Genomic DNA, 24,682 nt, shown 5'->3' with positions numbered 1-24,682 from the left:
TAAGTTCCTGGCTGCCAAATCACTGTGTTTATAGTTTATACAGACGCAAATGAATCCGCCGCTATTCGATCTAAAGTACTGGATTAGTGGCACATTAGCCACCCATTGGTGGAGATGTTTATTGCATGATGAGTATCTAGTCGCGCCTCAACGCGCCTGTCCGTGATTAAACTCAGCAACCTAAGCTATCGCCTAGGCATGACTAAACCTCCGTCTAGGCGCTGAAAGTGCCAAGATAAGGGAGGACCCATCTGTATATCAGAATGGAATAATTTATGATATTAGTATAGGTTATACAGTAAAGTTATCCATACATATTAACCAGACAGTAGAAAAAATGTTTTGTAAACCTCAATCGGTTATAATATATGGGACAGGTAACAGTACAAGAAATCTTGCTATGAATAGTGTAGAAAATTGAAAAGAACACCTTTTCCTTGCTGTCACATATAACCAACAGTGCATGTGCTATACAAGCAGTGAATGCACCTAGATAGCCAGATTAGTACTGGGGAGTTTAAAAGTCTCTATTGGGGGATTTAATTAGCCACGGTCATTTACCCTGCCACTAATTGATGTGCTGGACCTTTTCAATTAGCAGGGTTTACAAGTGCGAGAATCTCTGCCGTCCTGCACATGACAGCTAAGGGTCGTACTGAACCTCACAGAAGTCAGCATAAAAAATAAAAAAAATCAGTCATGAGGGGGGAAAATCAGCTGATTCCACAGTTTACATAAAATCAGTGTGTTCCCACGCGTTAATTCCAATTTTTCGGTGCGGGAAAAAGGCTATTTTATTGAATAGCCTTTCCCGGCGCTTCATGGTTTTATGCCGTCAATTAGTCGTGGGGTAAACCCTGCAGCTAATTAAATCCCCCCCCAAAAAAAAATCTCTGTTTGAATAGGTATGGGGGTAACCTTACTACCCATTTTGAGAGAATAGATTGAATATAGATAGATAGAGGTTTCTGGTGCAGGGACCCTGGTATGCAAATAACAGGAGCTACCCCTGACCCGGTATCCGGACTCCAGGTCGACAACAAAAAGGTCTACAACCTAAGGTCGACGCCAATTGGTCGACACACCTTAGGCCAACGTGGGCAAAAGGTCGACATGGACAAAAGGTCAACAGGAACAAGGTTGACATGGATAAAGGTCGACATGAGTTTTTCACAATTTTTTCTTTTTTGGAACCTTTTCATACTTAACGATCCACGTGGACTACAATTGGAATAGTAATCTGTGCTGAGCGGAGCGGAGCGAAGGCACCATGCCCGAGGGGACGCGGTGCACTAATTGGAGTTCCCGGTCACTCTACAAAGAAAACGACACCAAAAAAAACATAAAAAACTTATGTCGACCTTTTTCCATGTCGACCTTGTTCCTGTCGACCTTTTGTCCATGTCGACCAATTGGTGTCGACCTAAGGTTTGTCAACCTTTTTGTTGTCGACCTGGAGTCCCAGACCCCCCTGAACCAACATGCACGTTTCACTCTTAGGGCTTGATCATGGTCAGTGTGTCTGGCTATGCCACTGGTTTGACAAAGATATTAAAAATGCTTACATTAGAAATGTGGGCAATAGCTTGTTTCAGTTTCTTTTGAACTAACAAATTTAGCCATGTCCACGATCACACCTACACCACACATAGCCACACATATTTTCTGATATATTTTGGGAAGTATAAAAGTCCTGCATTTGGCACTAATGAGAGGTAGATTTAGCAACATTTAAAAATATATATATATTATTTATACTATGCAAATTTAATTATGTTAATTTAATATAATATTGTAAATTATGTATATTATGTTGCAGTCTTCCATTTCAGTCTGCATTCCAGCCTTGACTGCAGTTAGCAAGTTTTATGATTGTCTATATATTTGCCCATTTTTCTTTTTAAGCTTAATATTTACTTTAGGAAATATAATTTGTTAATAAATAATAGGTCAGGATTTAATCAGCAAAATTTGTAGTTTCTATAAAATGAGTTCAATTAAGATGATATGATTATGAGAACATATTTATGACAGAAAGCTACCACCTTTATTTGAGTGCATATAAAACAAATAATGTAATGTTATGCTTTGCTTTACAGGAAAATGAATGTATGAGAATTAAAATATTAGGTGATTGTTACTACTGTGTTTCTGGGCTGCCAATATCGCTGCCAAATCATGCCAAAAACTGCGTTAAAATGGGTCTGGACATGTGTGAAGAAATAAAGTAAGTTGCACAATCAGTATTTTTTTCTGGTCTATAATTGATACAAAATGTAATAAACTAAGTATAATTGATCTTTACTACAGGATTTATTTTCAATTATATGTAAGTTTTTATTGATTAGACATGGCAGACAAAGCAATTACCTGTGACCCTACATCTAGTAATACCAATGTACAGTGGGAGATTTACAGTACAGTCGCAAAGCTTCTAAATATTGGACAAGTTGCAAATTTGCACAAAACAACCAATCAGCTTCTAGCTAACTTTTATAAAGTACATTCTATAAAACAATAAGTGGAAGCTAATTGGTTGATATGGATTACTTCTCTAGTTCACTCTTTAGAAGCTTTGATACAGTACATCTCCCTCTAAATACCGTATAATAATAATAATAACCTGACTAGCATACTTTTTGTAACATCTTCTAATATACCTCATGTGGAGCTAGACTGTGATTCCAGAAAGAGGCTTCTTAAACCCTTGAGGGACTGGGGCAAATGTTACACCCCAGTGGTATATGGTATGCAAAATCTGCAGTCACTGTGTATAGTGCATCACACTTACTCTGCCCCGGCTTGTCATGGGTTCAGGCACGGATACCAGAGGGCGCCCTGACTAATCAGGTGTTTAATTACAAGTGCATTGTGGGTGTGGACTACAGGTGTCGGTGCAGCGCATAAAGAATTGGGCGCCAGGCCATCTCAGAAAAACAGTATAAAGTTTATTTAAACATCAAACAGGGATATTGCAGGGATAACTTGTGAACACTCCTCCAGCACAAAAATAAGATTTTACTTACCGATAAATCTATTTCTCGTAGTCCGTAGTGGATGCTGGGGACTCCGTCAGGACCATGGGAATAGCGGCTCCGCAGGAGACAGGGCACAAAACTAAAGCTTTAGGATCAGGTGGTGTGTACTGGCTCCTCCCCCTATGACCCTCCTCCAAGCCTCAGTTAGGATACTGTGCCCGGACGAGCGTACACAATAAGGAAGGATATTGAATCCCGGGTAAGACTCATACCAGCCACACCAATCACACCGTATAACTTGTGATCTAAACCCAGTTAACAGTATGACAAACGTAGGAGTCTCTGAACAGACGGCTCACAACAAATAACAACCCGATTTTTTTGTAACAATAACTATGTACAAGTATTGCAGACAATCCGCACTTGGGATGGGCGCCCAGCATCCACTACGGACTACGAGAAATAGATTTATCGGTAAGTAAAATCTTATTTTCTCTGACGTCCTAAGTGGATGCTGGGGACTCCGTCAGGACCATGGGGATTATACCAAAGCTCCCAAACGGGCGGGAGAGTGCGGATGACTCTGCAGCACCGAATGAGAGAACTCCAGGTCCTCTTTAGCCAGGGTATCAAATTTGTAGAATTTTACAAACGTGTTCTCCCCCGACCACGTAGCTGCTCGGCAGAGTTGTAATGCCGAGACCCCTCGGGCAGCCGCCCAGGATGAGCCCACCTTCCTTGTGGAATGGGCCTTGACAGATTTAGGCTGTGGCAGGCCTGCCACAGAATGTGCAAGTTGAATTGTGCTACAAATCCAACGAGCAATCGTCTGCTTAGAAGCAGGAGCACCCAGCTTGTTGGGTGCATACAGTATAAACAGCGAGTCAGATTTTCTGACTCCAGCCGTCCTTGAAATGTATATTTTCAATGCCCTGACAACGTCCAGCAACTTGGAATCTTCCAAATCGCTAGTAGCCGCAGGCACCACAATAGGCTGGTTCAGGTGAAACGCTGACACCACCTTAGGCAGAAAATGAGGACGCGTCCGCAGTTCTGCCCTGTCCGAATGGAAAATCAGATATGGGCTCTTATACGATAAAGCCGCCAATTCTGATACTCTCCTGGCTGAAGCCAGGACCAGTAGCATGGTTACTTTCCATGTAAGATATTTCAAATCCACCGATTTGAGTGGCTCAAACCAATGGGATTTGAGAAAATCCAAAACTACATTCAGGTCCCACGGAGCCACTGGGGGCACAACCGGGGGCTGTATATGTAGTACTCCTTTTACAAAAGTCTGGACTTCAGGAACTGAAGCCAATTCTTTCTGGAAGAAAATCGACAGGGCCGAAATTTGAACCTTAATGGACCCCAATTTGAGGCCCATAGACAATCCTGTTTGCAGGAAATGTAGGAATCGACCCAGTTGAAATTCCTCCGTGGGGGCCTTCCTGGCCTCACACCACGCAACATATTTTCTCCAAATGCGGTGATAATGTTGTGCAGTCACCTCCTTCCTGGCTTTAACCAGTGTAGGAATGACCTCTTCTGGAATGCCTTTTTCCTTTAGAATTCGGCGTTCAACCGCCATGCCGTCAAACGCAGCCGCGGTAAGTCTTGGAATAGACACGGTCCCTGCTGAATCAGGTCCCGTCTTAGAGGTAGAGGCCACGGATTTTCCGTGAGCATCTCCTGAAGTTCCGGGTACCAAGTTCTTCTTGGCCAATCCGGAGCCACGAGTATCGTTCTTACTCCCCTTTGCCGTATAATTCTCAGTACTTTGGGTATGAGAGGCAGAGGAGGAAATACATACACTGACTGGTACACCCACGGTGTTACCAGAGCGTCCACAGCTATTGCCTGAGGGTCTCTTGACCTGGCGCAATACCTGTCCAGTTTTTTGTTGAGGCGAGACGCCATCATATCCACCTTTGGTTTTTCCCAACGGTTCACAATCATGTGGAAGACTTCTGGATGAAGTCCCCACTCTCCCGGGTGTAGATCGTGTCTGCTGAGGAAGTCTGCTTCCCACTTGTCTACTCCCGGAATGAACACTGCTGACAGTGCTATCACATGATCTTCCGCCCAGCGAAGAATTCTTGCAGCTTCTGCCATTGCTCTCCTGCTTCTTGTGCCGCCCTGTCTGTTTACGTGGGCGACTGCCGTTATGTTGTCCGACTGGATCAACACCGGCTGACCCTGAAGCAGGGGTTTTGCCAGGCTTAGAGCATTGTAAATTGCTCTTAGCTCCAGTATATTTATATGAAGAGACATCTCCAGGCTTGACCATACTCCCTGGAAGTTTCTTCCCTGTGTGACCGCTCCCCAGCCTCTCAGACTGGCATCCGTGGTCACCAGGACCCAGTCCTGTATGCCGAATCTGCGGCCCTCTAACAGATGAGCACTCTGCAACCACCACAGAAGAGACACCCTTGTCCGTGGCGATAAGGTTATCCGCTGATGCATCTGCAGATGCGATCCGGACCATTTGTCCAGCAGATCCCACTGAAAAGTTCGTGCGTGGAATCTGCCGAATGGAATTGCTTCGTAAGAAGCCACCATCTTTCCCAGGACTCTTGTGCATTGATGCACAGACACTTTTCCTGGTTTTAGGAGGTTCCTGACAAGTTCGGATAACTCCTTGGCTTTCTCCTCCGGAAGAAACACTTTTTTCTGAACCGTGTCCAGAATCATTCCCAGGAACAGCAGACGTGTTGTCGGGGTCAACTGAGATTTTGTAAAATTCAGAATCCACCCGTGTTGTTGCAGCACTACTTGGGTTAGTGCTACTCCGTCCTCCAGCTGTTCTCTGGACCTTGCCCTTATCAGGAGATCGTCCAAGTAAGGGATAATTAATACGCCTCTTCTTCGCAGAAGAATCATCATTTCGGCCATTACCTTGGTAAAGACCCGAGGTGCCGTGGACAATCCAAACGGCAGCGTCTGAAACTGATAATGACAGTTTTGCACCACGAACCTGAGGTACCCTTGATGTGAAGGGCAAATTGGGACATGCAGGTAAGCATCCTTTATGTCCAGGGACACCATAAAGTCCCCTTCTTCCAGATTCGCTATCACTGCTCTGAGTGATTCCATCTTGAACTTGAATTTTTGCATGTACAGGTTCAAAGATTTCAGATTTAGAATAGGTCTTACCGAGCCGTCCGGCTTCGGTACCACAAATAGCGTGGAGTAATACCCCTTTCCCTGTTGTAGGAGGGGTACCTTGACTATCACCTGCTGAGAAAACAGCTTGTGAATGGCTTCCAATACCGTCGCCCTGTCTGAGGGAGACGTTGGCAAAGCAGACTTTAGGAACCGGCGAGGGGGAGACTTCTCGAATTCCAACCTGTAACCCTGAGATACTACCTGCAGGATCCAAGGGTCCACCTGTGAGCAAGCCCACTGTGCGCTGAAATTCCTGAGTCGACCCCCCACCGCTCCTGAGTCTGCTTGTACAGCCCCAGCGTCATGCTGAGGGCTTTGCAGAACCCTGGGAGGGCTTCTGTTCCTGGGCAGGGGCTGCTTGCTGCCCTCTCTTACCCCTTCCTCTGCCACGGGGCAGATATGACTGTCCTTTTGCCCTCTTGTTCTTATAGGACCGAAAGGACTGCGGCTGAAAAGACGGTGTCTTTTTCTGTTGGGAGGGGGTCTGAGGTAAAAAGGTGGATTTTCCGGCAGTTGCCGTGGCCACCAGATCCGATAGACCTACGCCAAATAATTCCTCCCCTTTATACGGCAATACTTCCATATGTAGTTTGGAATCCGCATCACCTGACCACTGTCGCGTCCATAAACTTCTTCTGGCAGATATGGACATCGCACTTACTCTCGATGCCAGAGTGCAAATATCCCTCTGAGCATCTCGCATATAAAGAAAAGCATCCTTTAATTGCTCTATAGTCAATAAAATACTGTCCCTATCCAGGGTATCAATATTTTCAGTCAGGGAATCCAACCAGACCACCCCAGCACTGCACATCCAGGCTGAGGCGATGGCTGGTCGCAGTATAACACCAGTATGTGTGTATATACTCTTTAGGGTAGTTTCCAGCCTCCTATCAGCTGGATCCTTGAGGGCGGCCGTATCAGGAGACAGTAACGCCACTTGTTTTGATAAGCGTGTGAGCGCCTTATCCACCCTAGGGGGTGTTTCCCAGCGCGCCCTAACCTCTGGCGGGAAAGGGTATAATGCCAATAACTTTTTTGAAATTAGCACTTTTCTATCTGGGTTAACCCACGCTTCATCACATACATCATTCAATTCCTCTGATTCAGGAAAAACTACAGGTAGTTTTTTCACCCCCCACATAATACCCCTTTTTGTGGTACTTGCAGTATCAGAGATATGCAAAGCCTCCTTCATTGCCGTGATCATATAACGTGTGGCTCTACTTGAAAATACGTTTGTTTCTTCACCGTCGACACTAGATTCAGTGTCCGTGTCTGGGTCTGTGTCGACCGACTGAGGTAAAGGGCGTTTTACAGCCCCTGACGGTGTCTGAGACGCCTGGGCAGGTACCAACTGGTTTTCCGGCCGTCTCATGTCGTCAACTGATTTTTGTAATGTGCTGACATTATCACGTAATTCCATAAACAAAGCCATCCATTCCGGTGTCGACTCCCTGGGGGGTGACATCACCATTACCGGCAATTGCTCTGCCTCCACACCAACATCGTCCTCATACATGTCGACACACACGTACCGACACACAGCAGACACACAGAGAATGCTCTTATCGAAGACAGGACCCCACTAGCCCTTTGGGGAGACAGAGGGAGAGTTTGCCAGCACACACCCAAGCGCTATAATATATATGGGAACAACCTTATATAAGTGTTGTATCCTTATAGCAGCTTAAATATATAAAATATCGCCAAAAAAAGTGCCCCCCCTCTCTGTTTTACCCTGTTTCTGTAGTGCAGTGCAGGGGAGAGTCCTGGGAGCCTTCCTCACAGCGGAGCTGAGCAGGAAAATGGCGCTGTGTGCTGAGGAGAATAAGCCCCGCCCCCTATTCCGGCGGGCTTTTCTCCCGTAGTTTGTAATATCTGGCAGGGGTTAAATACATCCATATAGCCTCAAGGGCTATATGTGATGTATTTTTTAGCCATAAAAGGTATTTACATTGCTGCCCAGGGCGCCCCCAGCAGCGCCCTGCACCCTCCGTGACCGTTGGTGAGAAGTGTGTGACAAACAATGGCGCACAGCTGCAGTGCTGTGCGCTACCTTCAAGAAGACTGAAGAGCCTTCTGCCGCCGGTTTCTGGACCTTCAATCTTCAGCATCTGCAAGGGGGGTCGGCGGCGCGGCTCCGGGACGAACCCCAGGGTGAGAACTGTGTTCCGACTCCCTCTGGAGCTAATGGTGTCCAGTAGCCTAAGAAGCCAATCCATCCTGCACGCAGGTGAGTTGAACTTCTCTCCCCTAAGTCCCTCGATGCAGTGAGCCTGTTGCCAGCAGGACTCACTGAAAATAAAAAACCTAAAAACTTTTTCTAAGCAGCTCCTTAAGAGAGCCACCTAGATTGCACCCTGCTCGGACGGGCACAAAAACCTAACTGAGGCTTGGAGGAGGGTCATAGGGGGAGGAGCCAGTACACACCACCTGATCCTAAAGCTTTAGTTTTGTGCCCTGTCTCTTGCGGAGCCGCTATTCCCATGGTCCTGACGGAGTCCCCAGCATCCACTTAGGACGTCAGAGAAACATAAGTTACAGTGGATCACACATCAGGGCACCTCCTCCAGCGCATCGCTTAGTCACAGCGGCATATACATGGCAAACAGCATTACGTACCAGGGCATTCTGTGACCAGTAGTGCTACACATCAGGTGACCGTCTCTCTCTCTCTCTCTTACTAAGCGAGGATTCTTTTCCTTGGGGGCACTTACTCACGCCGCGTGGCTTTCCGACCACTTCACCCAGATACCTCTCGAGAAACTTTTCCATGGGGGCGCTTACTCACGCCGCGTGGCTTCCGACCACTTCACCCAGATACCTCTTGAGACTCACACCATTAGCACACTTTTCTCCTGGCATCACCCTTTCACTGGATTCTGCATACTGCTGCTCTTACACTGCAATGTCTCCCTCTGTCATCAAGTGCTTTGCTGTGGCTGGCATCAATCCCCACCTAAACATGTGGGGAGCCCTCACTGGGGCTACATCTTTCTGGCTAAATTCACCTCACTGTCTGCTCACTCTCCTCACTGACTGTCCTCCTCCTAGGCTGCTGCAGGACAACCTTTTTATAACCCTGCATTCCCAGGTACACATTCTATCTGGGATTTCCCGCTCTGTGTTTGCCGCTCTCAGTTTCCTGCTCTCAGTTTCCCGCTCTGAGTCTGCAAATGAGTGAGTCATGCCCTTTGCATTTTGCAGACTAATCTGTATAGCTATGAGCTGTGCTGTTAACTCCTTCTGTGCTGCAAGCCGTAGGCTGCTGGCACAGTGCTATGCAACTCCAGCAAACATTTTACTTTTATTAAAGTCATGCTGGCACCTGTAGTGCCACAGCTGATTTGGGCTGCAGTTTCAGGGTATCACATGCACCCCTGCTGAAATCTTGCGTGTCCTCACGCAACAGCAGTTTTCGACATAACATATAATGACAGTACATGTGACAAAAAAAACAACAATCACATATTCAGGAAAACATGGCATGTCAAACATCACATTACATACAAATCACATATTCTGTTGCGGTTTTCAAACGAGTTACAGTCCAGAGTCACATGTGATAGTAAAATGTTCCAGACATCTTGTGGCAATTGCGCCAAACACAGAGAACCTGCCCTCGCCTGCCCTTGTCTCCCCCCACGTCTGGGTCAAAAGAGACAGGTGGCTCTCGTGGGCCCCTCCCATTAAACAAGTTTCTCCAACTTTAGGAAAATAGATATAGGGGACTACATTCCCCTTGCGATTCTTGGCTCTTTCGGACACTCAGAAATGGCCAAACACAGTGCCCCCAAGGGTGTTGCTCCGACCGGGTGCACTGCATAGTCCCGATGTCCTGTTACATGAGTTCCACCTCCACAAATATTGCCCTTAGAGCCCCACGTTGGGCGCCAAATGTAACACCCCACTGGTATATGGTATGCAAAATCTGCAGTCACTGTGTATAGTGCATCACATTTACTCTGCCCCGGCTTGTCATGGGTTCAGGCACGGATACCAGAGGGCGCCCTGACTAATCAGGTGTTTAATTACAAGTGCATTGTGGGTGTGGACTACAGGTGTCGGTGCAGCGCATAAAGAATTGGGCGCCAGGCCATCTCAGAAAAATAGCATAAAGTTTATTTAAACATCAAACAGGGATATTGCAGGGATAACTTGTGAACATTCCTCCAGCACAAAACATAAGTTACAGTGGATCACACATCAGGGCACCTCCTCCAGCGCATCGCTTAGTCACAGCGGCATATACATGGCAAACAGCATTACGTACCAGGGCATTCTGTGACCAGTAGTGCTACACATCAGGTGACCGTCTCTCTCTCTCTTACTTAGCGAGGATTCTTTTCCTTGGGGGCGCTTACTCACGCCGCGTGGCTTTCCGACCACTTCACCCAGATACCTCTCGAGATACTTTTCCATGGGGGCGCTTACTCACGCCGCGTGGCTTCCGACCACTTCACCCAGATACCTCTTGAGACTCACACCATTAGCACACTTTTCTCCTGGCATCACCCTTTCACTGGATTCTGCATACTGCTGCTCTTACACTGCGATGTCTCCCTCTGTCATTAAGTGCTTTGCTGTGGCTGGCATCACTCCCCACCTAAACATGTGGGGAGCCCTCAGTGGGGCTACATCTTTCTGGCTAAATTCACCTCACTGTCTGCTCACTCTCCTCACTGACTGTTCACTCTCCAGGCTGCTGCAGGACAACCTTTTTATAACCCTGCATTCCCAGGTACACATTCTATCTGGGATTTCCCGCTCTGTGTTTCCCGCTCTCAGTTTCCCGCTCTGAGTCTGCAAATGAGTGAGTCATGCCCTTTGCATTTTGCAGACTAATCTGTATAGCTATGAGCTGTGCTGTTAACTCCTTCTGTGCTGCAAGCCGTAGGCTGCTGGCACAGTGCTATGCAACTCCAGCAAACATTTTACTTTTATTAAAGTCATGCTGGCACCTGTAGTGCCACAGCTGATTTGGGCTGCAGTTTCAGGGTATCACACAAAGCCCCTCTCCCCTCTAGACAGCAGACCCACCTCCCTGTATTTTACTGCAGCATCCATGGAGCATACACAGAAAATAGGAAATGCTCTAACACATTGCCATTCTTTATTACCATTTCATAATATTTGTTTCAGAAATTGTAAGCTAATCCTGCCCTCATAGTGTAACAATTTGCATCATTGCAGCCCCGCCCTTGCTTCCCAATGCTGTGGATCGGGGTATCACTGAGCACAGAAATGGGTTTAATGACACAGTTCTATGCAAAATTGCAACAACTGGTCCCTGGGAGAAGTGGGTGGGATCCAAGTAGTTTGTCTACTCTCCCAGTAAATTTAGCATTCTCCGGGAGAGTAGGCAAGTATGTACTAGGGTGCAAGGGCATAGCTACCCTAGGTGCAGGAAGGGGCCACATTCCCTGTCACAGTTACATGTGTTAACTACATTTTTCACCATTTGAAGATAAATAAGTGCCCTTACAAATGTTTGCCATGGGACATACACTATATCTAGTTCTGCCCCTGGACCTAAACTGGAGGGCATTATAATAGTAAATAACAGGAACTGGGGCACTGTAATACACTGCACAGTACAAATGGAGGCACTATTGTTTGGCATAATATGTACTGGGGGCACTGTAATAAGGCACAATATGAACTGGGGGCACTGTATGTCATAATGTGAATTGGGGGCATTGTGTTGCATAATGTGTCAAGGCGCGGTTACTGTGTTAAAGTCGTCAATATCTAATAAGTTGGACAGCTGCTGTGGCTGCTGTTGTACATGCCCATATCCTTCAACATGCCCATATCCTTCAACACGGCACAAAAACCATGTGGCTTTTTGCTGCCCGGTGAGAACTGGCCAGTGTGAAATAGCCCTAAAGCTGCCTAATAGTAGCACTGGCCCTGCTTATCTTTTTTTGAGCGTACAGCTGGGACATTGGGGGTAATTCCAAGTTGATCGCAGCAGGACATTTTTTAGCAGTTGGGCAAAACCATGTGCACTGCAGGGGGGGGGGGGGGCAGATATAACATTTGCAGAGAGAGTTAGATTGGGGTGGGTTCTTTTGTTTCTGTGCAGGGTAAATACTGGCTGCTTTATTTTTACACTGCAATTTAGATTGCAGATTGAACACACCACACCCAAATCTTTCTCTCTCTCTGCACATGTTATATCTGCCTCCCCTGCAGTGCCTCCCCTACATGGTTTTGCCCAATTGCTAACAAACTTGCTGCTGCGATCAACTCAGAATTACCCTCATTGCCAGGTCCCCCCTTTTACACTTACTGTATCTTTTCCTAGTTTTTCACAAGGTATAAAAATCCCTCCTTTGTATTATTTATTGTCACACCATCCTCTGGGCCATTATTTACAACATCCCCTTTTTGGCTACTGTAGTATATATGTTAAATAAGTGAATTGGTGACAGCGCTTGAACCCAAAATGCAGTCACCGAAAAATGAATCATAGAAACTAATACCTGTAATTACCTATTACATTTTGAAAAATTATATCAATGTACGTTTCATTCACTTTCTTTTTAAGTGACAAAAGTTGTATTTTAGTTTTCATGAAGCATGTCCCATGATAACTTTGTTATCTTTTTGACAAAAGTGAAGGAGAATTATATTTAGCTAGCATTTTTATTGTTGTTAAGCCTTGGGTACATTTCAATATTTATTCAAATGTAAAAATTCTACAATCACCCCATGGTAAATGGAGATGTAACTGACCTAAGGAAGGGTAGGGTTAATTTATTTGTAAAACAAACATTCATTGCATTTGAGCTTCTAATATAAATGTTCCGTTATTAGGTTGTTGTTGTTATTATTATTATTATTATTATTATTATTACATTTTATTACCACAACTGTTTTGCAGCACCATACATACAGCACATATTAGATCAGTACAGGGTACACAGAACTTAACATTACAGTAATTAAAAAACTAAAACAGAGCACAGGTAATAATTAGCACCACAATTCTCAGTACACAATACAGCTGAGATGTAAGGAAGCAAATGAGTAATTGGTGTACTACTAGGGGCAGGCAACCGTTGAAAGAGATAAACAGTAAAGAGCGAGAGGATATGCGGATATATACAGTCACTGTGTAGGAGAGATCTGTAATTGAAGTGCAAGAGAAGAGGGTTGTGAGAACAAGAGGGAAGAGTGCCCTGCCCCAAGGAGCTTACAATCTAGGGGGAGGGGGAGAGGCAGACAGATGACATAGGGTGTGAGCAAACAGAAGGTGGCCTGATGGCAAGAAGTAAGTGAGGCAGTGATGGCCAAGGCATGAGGCAGGGAATTGGGAGAGCGCCCTTGAGACTAGGTTATTTGGATAGGTATGCTTTGATGAACAGGTAGGTTTTCAGTGGGTGTTTGAAGCTATGGAAGGTTGGGGAGACTAGGGTATTTGGATAGGTATGCTTTGATGAACAGGTGGGACTAGGTTATTTGGATAGGTATGCTTTGATGAACAGGTGGGACTAGGTTATTTGGATAGGTATGCTTTGATGAACAGGTGGGACTAGGTTATTTGGATAGGTATGCTTTGATGAACAGGTGGGTTTCCAGTGCCCGTTTGAAGCTATGCAAGGTTGGGGAGAGTCTAATATAGCAAAGGTGCTCATTCCAGCGAAGAGCAACACAGGCAAAATCTTAGATTTGCATAAGGCTGTGACCAGGGTAAAGGAGGAGAGGCGACGGTCATTGGCAGACTAGAGTGTGTGAGAGGGAGTATGTAGGAAGATGAGAAAGGAGATGCAGGGATCAGTGGAGTTAGAGGGCCTTGTATGTGAAGATGAGGAATTTGAAGAGGATTCTGTTGGGGAATGGGGAACAGTGCAGGTTTTGTCAAATGGGAGTGGCAGATGTGGAGCAATGGGAAAAAATTATAAGTCTAGCTGTGGAGTTAAGAACAGATTGGAGTGGAGCATGGGAGGCCCGTGAGCAGAATGTTGCAATAGCTGAGCCGTGAGATGACCAGTGAGTGGATAATAAGTTTAGCTGCACTCTGAGAGAGGAACAGGCTGATGCGAGTGCGAGTGATGTTGTGTAGCTGGAACTGACAGGATTAAGCCATAGATTAACTTTGACAAGGGCAGTTTAAGTGGAGTGGAGTGGGTGAAAGCCAGATTGAAAAGGATCAAGAGAGATTGGGCAGTAGCTAGTGGGTGAAGAAGGGTCAAGGTAGGTGAGACAAGAGCATGTTTGAATGGCGAGGGAAAGATGCCAGTAGAGAGTGATAGATTGAAGAGATGAGCAAGCTTGAAGCTATCAGTAGGCTAGAGGGAGTGGAGGAGGTGGGAGGTGGTCAGAGATAAGGTGGAAGAGGAGAGTATGAGAGTGGACTTCCTTGTCTGTGGTTGGGCAGAAGGAGCACAAGGTGGGATGGCTGGTGGGAGAGGATGGTGGGGGCAGCTGTGCTAATGGTAGATGAGAGCAGATATTGTGTCAGGTTGCCTCAATTTTGGAGGAGATGAAGGAGGCAAAGTCAGTGGCATTGAAGAAGGATGATAACGGAGGAGGGCGGGGAGTAGAGAGTGGAAAGTATCAAAGAAGTGGTGGAGACCGGAGGATAGAGAAGAGATGAGTGATTGGGAAAATGATTGCATGGTGAGGGAGAGGGCAGAGCTGTAGGAAGAGAAAATAAACTTGAAATGGAAGATTTCCTCCAGGGGCATACAGCAGTGCATTGAAAAGAGGCACAAGCACATCTATAGTCTAAGGGAATATTTGCAATTTTGTCCTAATAATGTGAATTTATCATCATCAACTCATGTGGTAATAAATCCAGCAGCTACACAAAAAAAATGTTAACATAATGAAATTTATTAAAAACAAAGTTTAGCTTTCTTTAATAATAAAACCCTACGGTATCATTCATTTATTAATGAGATTGCCTGCTTTTGATCCCTCTTATCATATATTTATATTATAGCAGGTGTCCAAAACTGTCCCAGAATTCAAAATATAGGGGTAGATGCAATATATAATAGCTTGCTAGCTGCAAGCAGCACTGATATGTCTGTCATTTAGAAATTTAGCAATTTGGAAGGGGAAAACCCAAACTGACAGTGATGTGTGGTGGGTTTAAAATTGTCATGAAACTATGCTGGCTGTTAGGATCTCCTGTTCTGTGCTGCCACGTCGCCATGGCAACCGGGAGGCAAGTGTTAGCGAAGAAACCTGAGCGCAGCTGATACTCCGGTCCGGGTTTTTACTGTGTAGTGGTTACAGGCTCTGTGCACGGCAGGGAATCCGGCTCTGGTTTTGTGCTCACAGTCTGTGAAGTCTGAGTGGGGCGTGGACAGCACCTGCTATATAAACCATCCTCTCAGGCTAGGCAAATGCTGCTGAATCTTTGTTTGTTAGTCAGTTCCAGAGAGTTAGCTAGTACTGTGTGACTTTGTATTTACTTGTTGCTTACTGCGAATAGGCCTTGGGATTCGGTACTTCATTCTGCCAATCCGGACCTAGCAGTAAGACTGGAGTCAGTTGTTTGACCTGCTGGGGTTCTTTTGCTATTCTGTGAACCCAGCAGGTTTGTGGCTGTACTCTCAGACCTGCTTGCTCAATCCTCCCTCACTGTGCAGGGCGTCCAGGTGTCAGTTTAGTGGCAGTAAGCTGAACCTGTGCCCTGCAAGTGGGGGTTAGGATTGTGGATACTCTCCTTGTGTCTATATTTCTATCTCTGACCAAGGAGTTTATTCCCACACCCGTTGGTAACCCTTTGGGGTTTTTTCTGTTGCTCTTAGCAACATCATTTCAGGTGCTCCACATGTTAAATCACTACACATCGCTTCATTGTCCGCTCTATTCCATCTGAGCATTCCTGACACTAGGGAGACACCCAATTCCTGAGCCTTTGGGCTTCTCCGTTCACTTTGTGTTTATTAGTTATTCCATCACCTCCTGTGTATGTTATGTTATACTGTCTGTGAGTTCGTTTGCTTCGCTTCCCTCTCTGTTCATACACCGGTATACTCCTGTTAGCACTGGTGTGCGTAACATATTCAGCAGCCTTACTCCTGTTGAAATTTTGTGGGAATATGGAGCATACCCCTCAAAATACTTTGCAACAGGTGGTCGATCAGGTGCAGGTCCTGACTCGACAATTTAATGAGATGTCCATTAAAATGAACACCCTGCAGGCCGCTAGCGGAGCTCCCGCAGCAGCAGCGGCAAGTTCAGGGGTTAAGGAGCCGAAAGTAAATCTCCCGGATCGTTTTTCTGGAGATCGCTCGCAGTTCTTTTGTTTCAAGGAGAGCTGTAAGCTATATTTCAGGCTTAGGCCCCAGTCTTCTGGGTCGGAGATTCAGCGGGTGGGCATGGTGATTTCCTTGCTACAAGGAGACCCACAGGTCTGGGCCTATGGGTTACAGCCTGACTGTCCGTCGCTTAAAAGTGTTGATGCTTTTTTTACGGCACTGGGCATTTTGTATGATGACCCTGACAAGATGGCTTCAGCCGAGGCTCAGATTACGGTTCTTAAGCAAGGGCGACGGCCAGCTGAGGTTTATAGTACGGAGTTTCGGAGGTTGGCTCATGATACCCAGTGGAATGACCCAGCCCTGAGAAACCAGTACCGAAGGGGCCTTTCTGACCAGATAAAGGACCAACTGGTACAATATCCCTCGCCTTATAGCTTAGATCAGCTCATGCAGTTATCCATCCGGGTGGATAGACGGCTGAGAAAGCGTAGGCTTGAAAGGGAGACCGCAGTTTCCTTTTTTCCCAAGGGAACCTCAGACTCTGAGGAATATTCCGGGGAGCCTATGCAGATTGGGGCTACCCGCCTCTCCTCGCGTGAGAAGACGCGGAGGAGACAGCATGGTTTGTGTTTGTACTGTGGGAATAAAGGTCATGTTGTAGTATCATGCCCAGAAAAAACGGAAAACTTCAGGGCCTGAGGGTGATGGGAAATATCCTGTCAGGCCAGAAGTCAGAATTTCCCAAAAAGACTTTTCTCATTCCGGTGACTTTGGAGATCCTCGGTCAAACTGTCAAGACTGAGGCCTTTGTTGACAGTGGGGCCGATGGGGTTTTCATGGACCGTCAATTCGCCCTGGAACACTCTGTTCCCTCAGTACCTTTGGCATCAGAGATTGAGATCTGTGGGTTAAACGGGGAACCATTGTCCCAGGGAAAAATTACCTCCTGCACCAGCCAAATTCCTTTGTTTATTGGAGCCACACACTCTGAAAAATTGTCTTTTTATGTGACTGTCTGTTCTTTTGCCCCATTGGTTTTGGGGTTACCCTGGTTAAGGGCCCATAACCCTCAATTTGACTGGGTCTCTGGGGAGATTCTTAGTTGGGGTAGTGATTGTTTCAGGAGTTGCTTGAGCCTTCCAGTCAGGTTCTCGCAGCTAAGATTGCCAGGATGTTATGCAGATTTTGCGGATGTGTTCTCCAAAAAAGTTGCGGAGGTACTACCTCCCCATCGCCCCTATGACTGTGCCATTGATTTGTTGCCGGATGCTAAGCTTCCCAAGAGCAGGTTGTACTCCCTGTCACGTCCTGAGACTCAGGCTATGGTAGAGTACATTCAGGAGAACTTGGCTAAGGGATTTATCAGACCCTCACAGTCCCCAGTTGGGTCGGGGTTCTTTTTCGTGGGTAAAAAGGACGGTTCGTTGCGACCCTGCATCGACTTCAGGGAATTGAACCGTATCACGATTAAAAACTCGTACCCACTGCCTCTCATTTCGGTTTTGTTTGACCAGCTTCGTACTGCCACCATTTTTTCTAAGATTGACCTACGCGGTGCTTACAATCTAATCCGAATAAGAGAGGGGGATAAATGGAAGACTGCCTTTAATACCCACTCAGGGCATTATGAATATTTGGTGATGCCTTTTGGGCTCTCTAATGCCCCGGCAGTCTTCCAGGAATTCATGAACGATGTGCTCAGGGAATATTTGGATAGATTCTTAGTTGTTTATCTAGATGACATCCTAATCTTCTCCCATTCCCTGAAGGAACATCGGAAGCATGTACGCTTAGTCCTCCAGAAACTCAGAGACCACCAGCTTGGGGCGAAGCTGGAGAAGTGCGAGTTTGAAGTCCAGCAAATCGCATTTCTAGGGTATATTATCTCCTTAGAAGGTTTCCAAATGGAGGGTTCTAAGGTACAGGCAGTCCTGGATTGGGTGCAGCCCACTAGTTTGAAGGCGCTTCAGCGTTTTCTGGGCTTTGCAAATTTTTATAGACGGTTTATCGCTGGATTTTCGTCTATAGTGGCCCCCTTGGTGGCACTCACTAAGAAAGGGGCGGATGTTGCTCACTGGTCTTGTGAGGCCAAAGCAGCCTTTGCCCGTCTCAAAAGGGCATTTGTCTCGGCCAAGGTGCTGCGACACCCAGATCCAGAGCGTCCTTTTGTGGTAGAAGTGGATGCCTCTGAGATAGGTATTGGGGCAGTGCTCTCTCAGATGGGGGTGTCTGATAATCGCCTTCATCCCTGTGCTTACTTTTCCCGTAAATTTTCGTCTGCCGAGATGAATTATGATGTGGGTAACCGGGAATTGTTGGCTATAAAGGATGCACTCGGAGAGTGGAGACACTGGCTTGAGGGGGCTAAGTTTGTGGTCTCAATTCTCACCGACCATAAGAATCTGGCATATTTAGAGTCAGCGAAGCGGCTCAATGCCAGGCAGGCACGATGGGCTTTGTTTTTTGCTCGCTTTAATTTTTTGATAACATATCGCCCTGGATCAAAAAACATCAAGGCTGATGCGCTCTCGCAGAGTTTTGCTCCAGTTCAAGAGACCACCGAGGAGCCATTGCCCATTGTGTCCCCATCATGTATTAAAGTGGGCATTACCCAGGACCTCTTGTCATTAGTCCTTAGAGCACAGGAGCAGGCTCCTCCAGACCTTCCGGTAGGTCTCTTGTTTGTGCCTCCTAGGTTAAGACAGCGAGTGTTCCTGGAATTCCATGCCAAGAGGTCGGCAGGGCATCCGGGTATTGCCAGAACTCGGGAGTTGCTGTCTAGGGCGGTGTGGTGGCCCTCGGTGGCTAGGGATGTGGATCAGTGGGTTCGGGCATGTGACGTTTGTGCCCGAAATAAAACTCCTAGAGGGGTTCCTGTTGGCCCATTACATCCACTCTCTATTCCGTCTAAGCCATGGACCCACATTTCCATGGATTTTGTGGTGGAGTTGCCCAAATCCTCGGGGATGACAGCCATTTGGGTTGTCGTTGACAGGTTTTCGAAGATGGCGCATTTCGTTCCACTGGTTGGGTTGCCATCGGCCAGACGCCTGTCTGAGTTATTTATGCAGCATGTTGTGCGCCTCCACGGGTTGCCACTTGATGTGGTCTCTGACCGTGGATCCCAGTTTGTGGCCAAATTCTGGAGGGCATTTTGTTCTGATCTCCAGATTTCTGTGAGCTTGTCGTCAGGCTACCATCCACAGTCTAATGGGCAGACTGAGAGGGTGAACCAGTCCTTGGAGCAGTTCCTCAGGTGTTATGTCTCCAAGTGTCAGACTGACTGGGTTGATCATCTGTCCATGGCGGAGTTTGCCTATAACAACGCGGCTCACTCTGCTACAGGGATCTCTCCCTTCCTTTGTGTGTATGGGCATCATCCTAAGGCCAATTCTTTTGACCCCCTGGATTCCACGCCTGGTGGATCCTCTGTTGTTTCGGTCCTTAGGGGTATTTGGAGGAAAGTGAAGAAAGCCCTTGTGTCTGTGTCATTAGTGACCAAAAGGGTTTTTGATAAGCGGAGAAGACCCTGCAGCTTCAAATTAGGAGACTTCGTCTGGTTGTCCACCAAGAATTTGAAGTTGAGACAGCCATCTCATAAGTTAGGCCCCCGGTTCATCGGCCCTTATAAGATCACCAGGGTTATCAATCCGGTGGCATTTCAGTTAGATCTGCCCCGTTCTTTTGGTATCAATAAAACATTTCATTGTTCCCTTTTAAAACTGGCGGTTAGTAATCCTTCTTCCAGTGGAAGACCTTCTCCTTTTCTGATACGGGGTCAGAGGGAGTCTGTGGTTGAAAGGGTTCTTGACTCCAAGATGGTTCGGGGTCGGCTGTCATTTTTGGTGCACTGGAAGGGGTATGGCCCGGAGGAGCGGTCGTGGGTGCGCAGTTGTGATCTTCATGCCCCCAGACTGATACGCTCTTTCTTCTCGCAGTTCCCCGATAAACCCGGTTGTAGAGGTTCTTTGACCCCTCATCAGAGGGGGGGGGGTACTGTTAGGATCTCCTGCTCTGTGCTGCCACGTCGCCATGGCAACCGGGAGGCAAGTGTTAGCGAAGTAACCTGAGCGCAGCTGATACTCCGGTCCGGGTTTTTACTGTGTAGTGGTTACAGGCTCTGTGCACGGCAGGGAATCCGGCGCTGGTTTTGTGCTCAGAGTCTGTGAGGTCTGAGTGGGGCGTGGACAGCACCTGCTATATAAACCATCCTCTCAGGCTAGGCAAATGCTGCTGAATCTTTGTTTGTTAGTCAGTTCCAGAGAGTTAGCTAGTACTGTGTGACTTTGTATTTACTTGTTGCTTACTGCGAATAGGCCTTGGGATTCGGTACTTCATTCTGCCAATCCGGACCTAGCAGTAAGACTGGAGTCAGTTGTTTGACCTGCTGGGGTTCTTTTGCTATTCTGTGAACCCAGCAGGTTTGCGGCTGTACTCTCAGACCTGCTTGCTCAATCCTCCCTCACTGTGCAGGGCGTCCAGGTGTCAGTTTAGTGGCAGTAAGCTGAACCTGTGCCCTGCAAGTGGGGGTTAGGATTGTGGATACTCTCCTTGTGTCTATATTTCTATCTCTGACCAAGGAGTTTATTCCCACACCTGTTGGTAACCCTTTGGGGTTTTTTCTGTTGCTCTTAGCAACATCATTTCAGGTGCTCCACATGTTAAATCACTACACATCGCTTCATTGTCCGCTCTATTCCATCTGAGCATTCCTGACACTAGGGAGACACCCAATTCCTGAGCCTTTGGGCTTCTCCGTTCACTTTGTGTTTATTAGTTATTCCATCACCTCCTGTGTATGTTATGTTATACTGTCTGTGAGTTCGTTTGCTTCGCTTCCCTCTCTGTTCATACACCGGTATACTCCTGTTAGCACTGGTGTGCGTAACACTGGCACAGTGTTGGCAAATTATTTTCTAGAATATATTTTAGACACAAATAAATTTTCTTGTTCTGGTGTTGCTCTTTTTTTTTAAAGATTGCTTCAACGTGTGCTTTCCATATGTGTATGCAGTGACCCAGTGATTAGGCACTGCATACACATACAGTATGTGCCATCTGAACAAGCTGCTTTTTCTGTCTTTTTTTACTAAAATAGTGTGAAAAAGGGTGTTTTCACACCCTTTTCATACTATTTTAGTTACACTTGAATGTATTAAAGGCTTTTGGAGCAATTTTCGTGAAAAAATGCTGCAAACTCTTTAATTCTCATTTTTTTAGCAACCACATCGCATTTCCCATACTTAAAATGGGAAATGCGATATGACTGAATTTACTAAAACAAATTGTCAAAAAACACAGCAGAGAACACTGTACTGCACTCGGACTCCGGTCATCTGACTCTGTAAGCCAGTATTTGCAGCGTCAGATAACTGGGTCACAGTGCAGAGATCACATAACTGGAGCCGGAGAAGCTCACCAGAGCAATGATCACTGGGTAATTATGCAGGGTATGGGGGTAGCGGCACGGGGGTAGTCGCAATGAGGGGTTGACCTAGCAGTGGCTGTATACAGGGATGGTGCATGTGCAGCAAACACTCTTGAGTATTTTTCATGAAAAATAGTGCTGCGGAGTGGCATCGCAGGGACAGAGCTTTCTTGAAAGCTCTATCCCTGCATGCGATTATTGATACATCTATGCGATGTAATCAATAATTGCATTGTGGATTGGGTCGACTGGGTGATAAATCGGACCCTTAATCTTGTTTTTATTGCATTTAGTTGCATACGGATATACATTTTTTTTGCTTTTCCTAAAAAAAAATTAGTCTTAATGGGACTGACTCAGAGTTGGCTGTAGTTGTGCCCCAAATAATTTAAATATCCTCAATTGTGTGAGCAAAGCTATATTGCAATGATAAGTGCAAATTGGCACACGTTGCAGATTAGCAGATGCCTTGTGTGCTCACATATTCTTGCAACAATATTTACAACCATTTGTTTTGTTTGGAAAATGTACTTTCACTATTTGGCATCAATAAAAATTTCAATACTTCAGAAATTCATCAGAAAATGGATCCTGTCTTGAGTACTAAAAGAAATAAACTTGCTTAAAAATGCATAATTAACCTTATTTAGAGGTGTGCGCCGGGCTATTTTTCAGGTTTTGGATCTGTATATCCTTCGTGTTTTGGATCTGTATTGGTTTTACCAAAACTGCCCTTGCGCATTTTGGTTTTGGATGTATATTTTTTTGGGGGAAAAAATCATAAAATCAGCTAAAGTGTAGAATTTGGGGGTGTTTTTGTTCCTACAGTATTATTAACCTCAATAACATTAATTTACACTCATTTCCATACTACTCTGAACACCTCACAGCTCACAATATTGTTTTTATCCAGTTTAGGCCAAAAGGTTGCACCGAGGTAGCTGGACGGAGCAACAGCAGCCCTTGGATGTATATACTGGGAGGACAAAATATTAAATAAAAGAATGTATTTAAAAAAATGACGCATTAGGCAAGGCTCAAGATTTCAGTTCACAAAAAGATGATTAAGGCAAAGAAGAACAAAAAAGACAATATTTTAGATTTCATTTATTTAATTTATTTTTAATTTTAATTTATTAGAATTTAATTTATTTTATTTATTTATTTAGGATCAAATTCTTAATTTCCTAAAAGATATCTTCACTGTGCAGAAAGTTCAGTATATAAGTTTAGAGAGTTTATTTATATTCATTTAAGTTAAATTTAGCTATTTATAATTGTTAATAATAATATTAATTTGAATTAATCACAATGTGGTGATAAGAAGAATTATGAAAATAGGATGTAAATTATAACATTAGAATATAAGCTATGGACACCACACCCTGAAATGGACGGAGCACACCTGTATGTATTCTGGGAGGATACAGCACAAAATATATAAAAAAATATTTTTCTGACAAGAGTGTGCACTCATTTCATTAACCCCAGTCTGATATGTACCAAAAACCACCAGAAGAGTTTTGCAATACAGTAAATTTGCTTTTTGATTTTCTATCAATAAAATATTTTTTTCTTTAAAACTAGTAACATATTTCTTCTGAAAATATCACATGTATATAAGCAAGAGTATCACATGAATAAAAACACATACATAAAAAAAAATCTACTAATATACTTTGCACAATTATGATGGCAAATGTTAGGTGTCCTTTTTAAATAATATATGTCCTGTTTTGTAGATCACAGGTATTCATATTGGTCCCATTGTAGGTGATAATTGAAAAAAATATTCCTGAAACAGATTAAGTCAAGGCTCAAGATTTCAGTTCACAAAAAGATGACTAAGGCAAAGAAGAATAAAAAAGTCAATATTTTAGATTTCATTAATTTCATTTATTTTCAATTTCAATTTTTTTTTTAGGATCAAGTTCTTTATTTCCTAAAAGATATCTTTGATATGCAGAAAGTTCAGTATATAAGTGTGGAGAGTTTATTATTAAGATTTCATTTAATTTTAATTTATTAGAATTTAATTTATTTTATTTATTTATTTAGGATCAAATTCTTAATTTCCTAAAAGATATCTTCACTGTGCAGAAAGTTCAGTATATAAGTTTAGAGAGTTTATTAAGATTCATTTAATTTAAATTTAGCTAATTTATAATTATTATTAATAATAATAATTTGAATTAATCACAATGTGGTGATAAGAAGAATTATGAAAATAGGACGTAAGTTATAACAAGAATATGAGCTACGGACACCATACCCTGAAATGGACGAAGCACACCTGGATGTATTCTTGGAGGATACAGCAAAATATATAAAAAAATGCTTTTTATTTTGGGTGGACTGACAGAACACCCCTAGATGGATGGAGCAGCTGCAGTCCCTGTATGTATACTGGGATAACACAGCACAAAATATTAATTTAAATCAAAATATATATATTATTTTTTTATATCAGACACTGAGGTTACAGTGTGGCACAAATGAGTCAAACATATGTAGAAGTATTTTTTATATCACACACCGGCGGTTACAGTGTCACACAAATTAATTAGAAATATATATAATAATTACACACTGTGGTTGACTACACCGACAGCATCGCACAATGCGTTTACGAGTAGGAAATAATATACTGCGGTCTGACCGGCAGTGTCACAGTACTTATGAAAATAAACTGTATAGTACACTGGGGCACAGCACAAACAAAATATATATAATTTTTTAAATAATTTTAGGCTTTTTGTTTTTAGCTTTTATTATTTTAGTTGAGCCCCTGGATGGACAGATCACCCCTTTCGGATACAGCAGAGAGAGCACCCCTTTTTCAGATACAGCAGACAGAGAGAGCACCCCTTTTTCAGATA

General features: G+C 44.7%; 1 protein-coding gene across 1 annotated transcript in view; it reads left to right on the top strand.

Annotated features, from left to right (window-relative positions):
- The window catches only part of ADCY2 (adenylate cyclase 2), a 1,664,414-nt gene that overhangs the window by 1,011,538 nt on the left and 628,194 nt on the right, over positions 1-24,682 (top strand). Inside the window, exon 7 of the mRNA XM_063922769.1 lies at positions 2,100-2,227. Within this exon, the coding sequence (XP_063778839.1) occupies positions 2,100-2,227 (128 nt within the window). The remainder of the gene's footprint in view (positions 1-2,099; positions 2,228-24,682) is intronic.

This window comes from Pseudophryne corroboree, chromosome 5, assembly GCF_028390025.1.
Source record: "Pseudophryne corroboree isolate aPseCor3 chromosome 5, aPseCor3.hap2, whole genome shotgun sequence".
Classification (NCBI taxonomy): domain Eukaryota; kingdom Metazoa; phylum Chordata; class Amphibia; order Anura; family Myobatrachidae; genus Pseudophryne; species Pseudophryne corroboree.
Note: the sequence above shows the minus strand (reverse complement) of the source record. Positions and strands in the feature narration are given on the sequence as shown.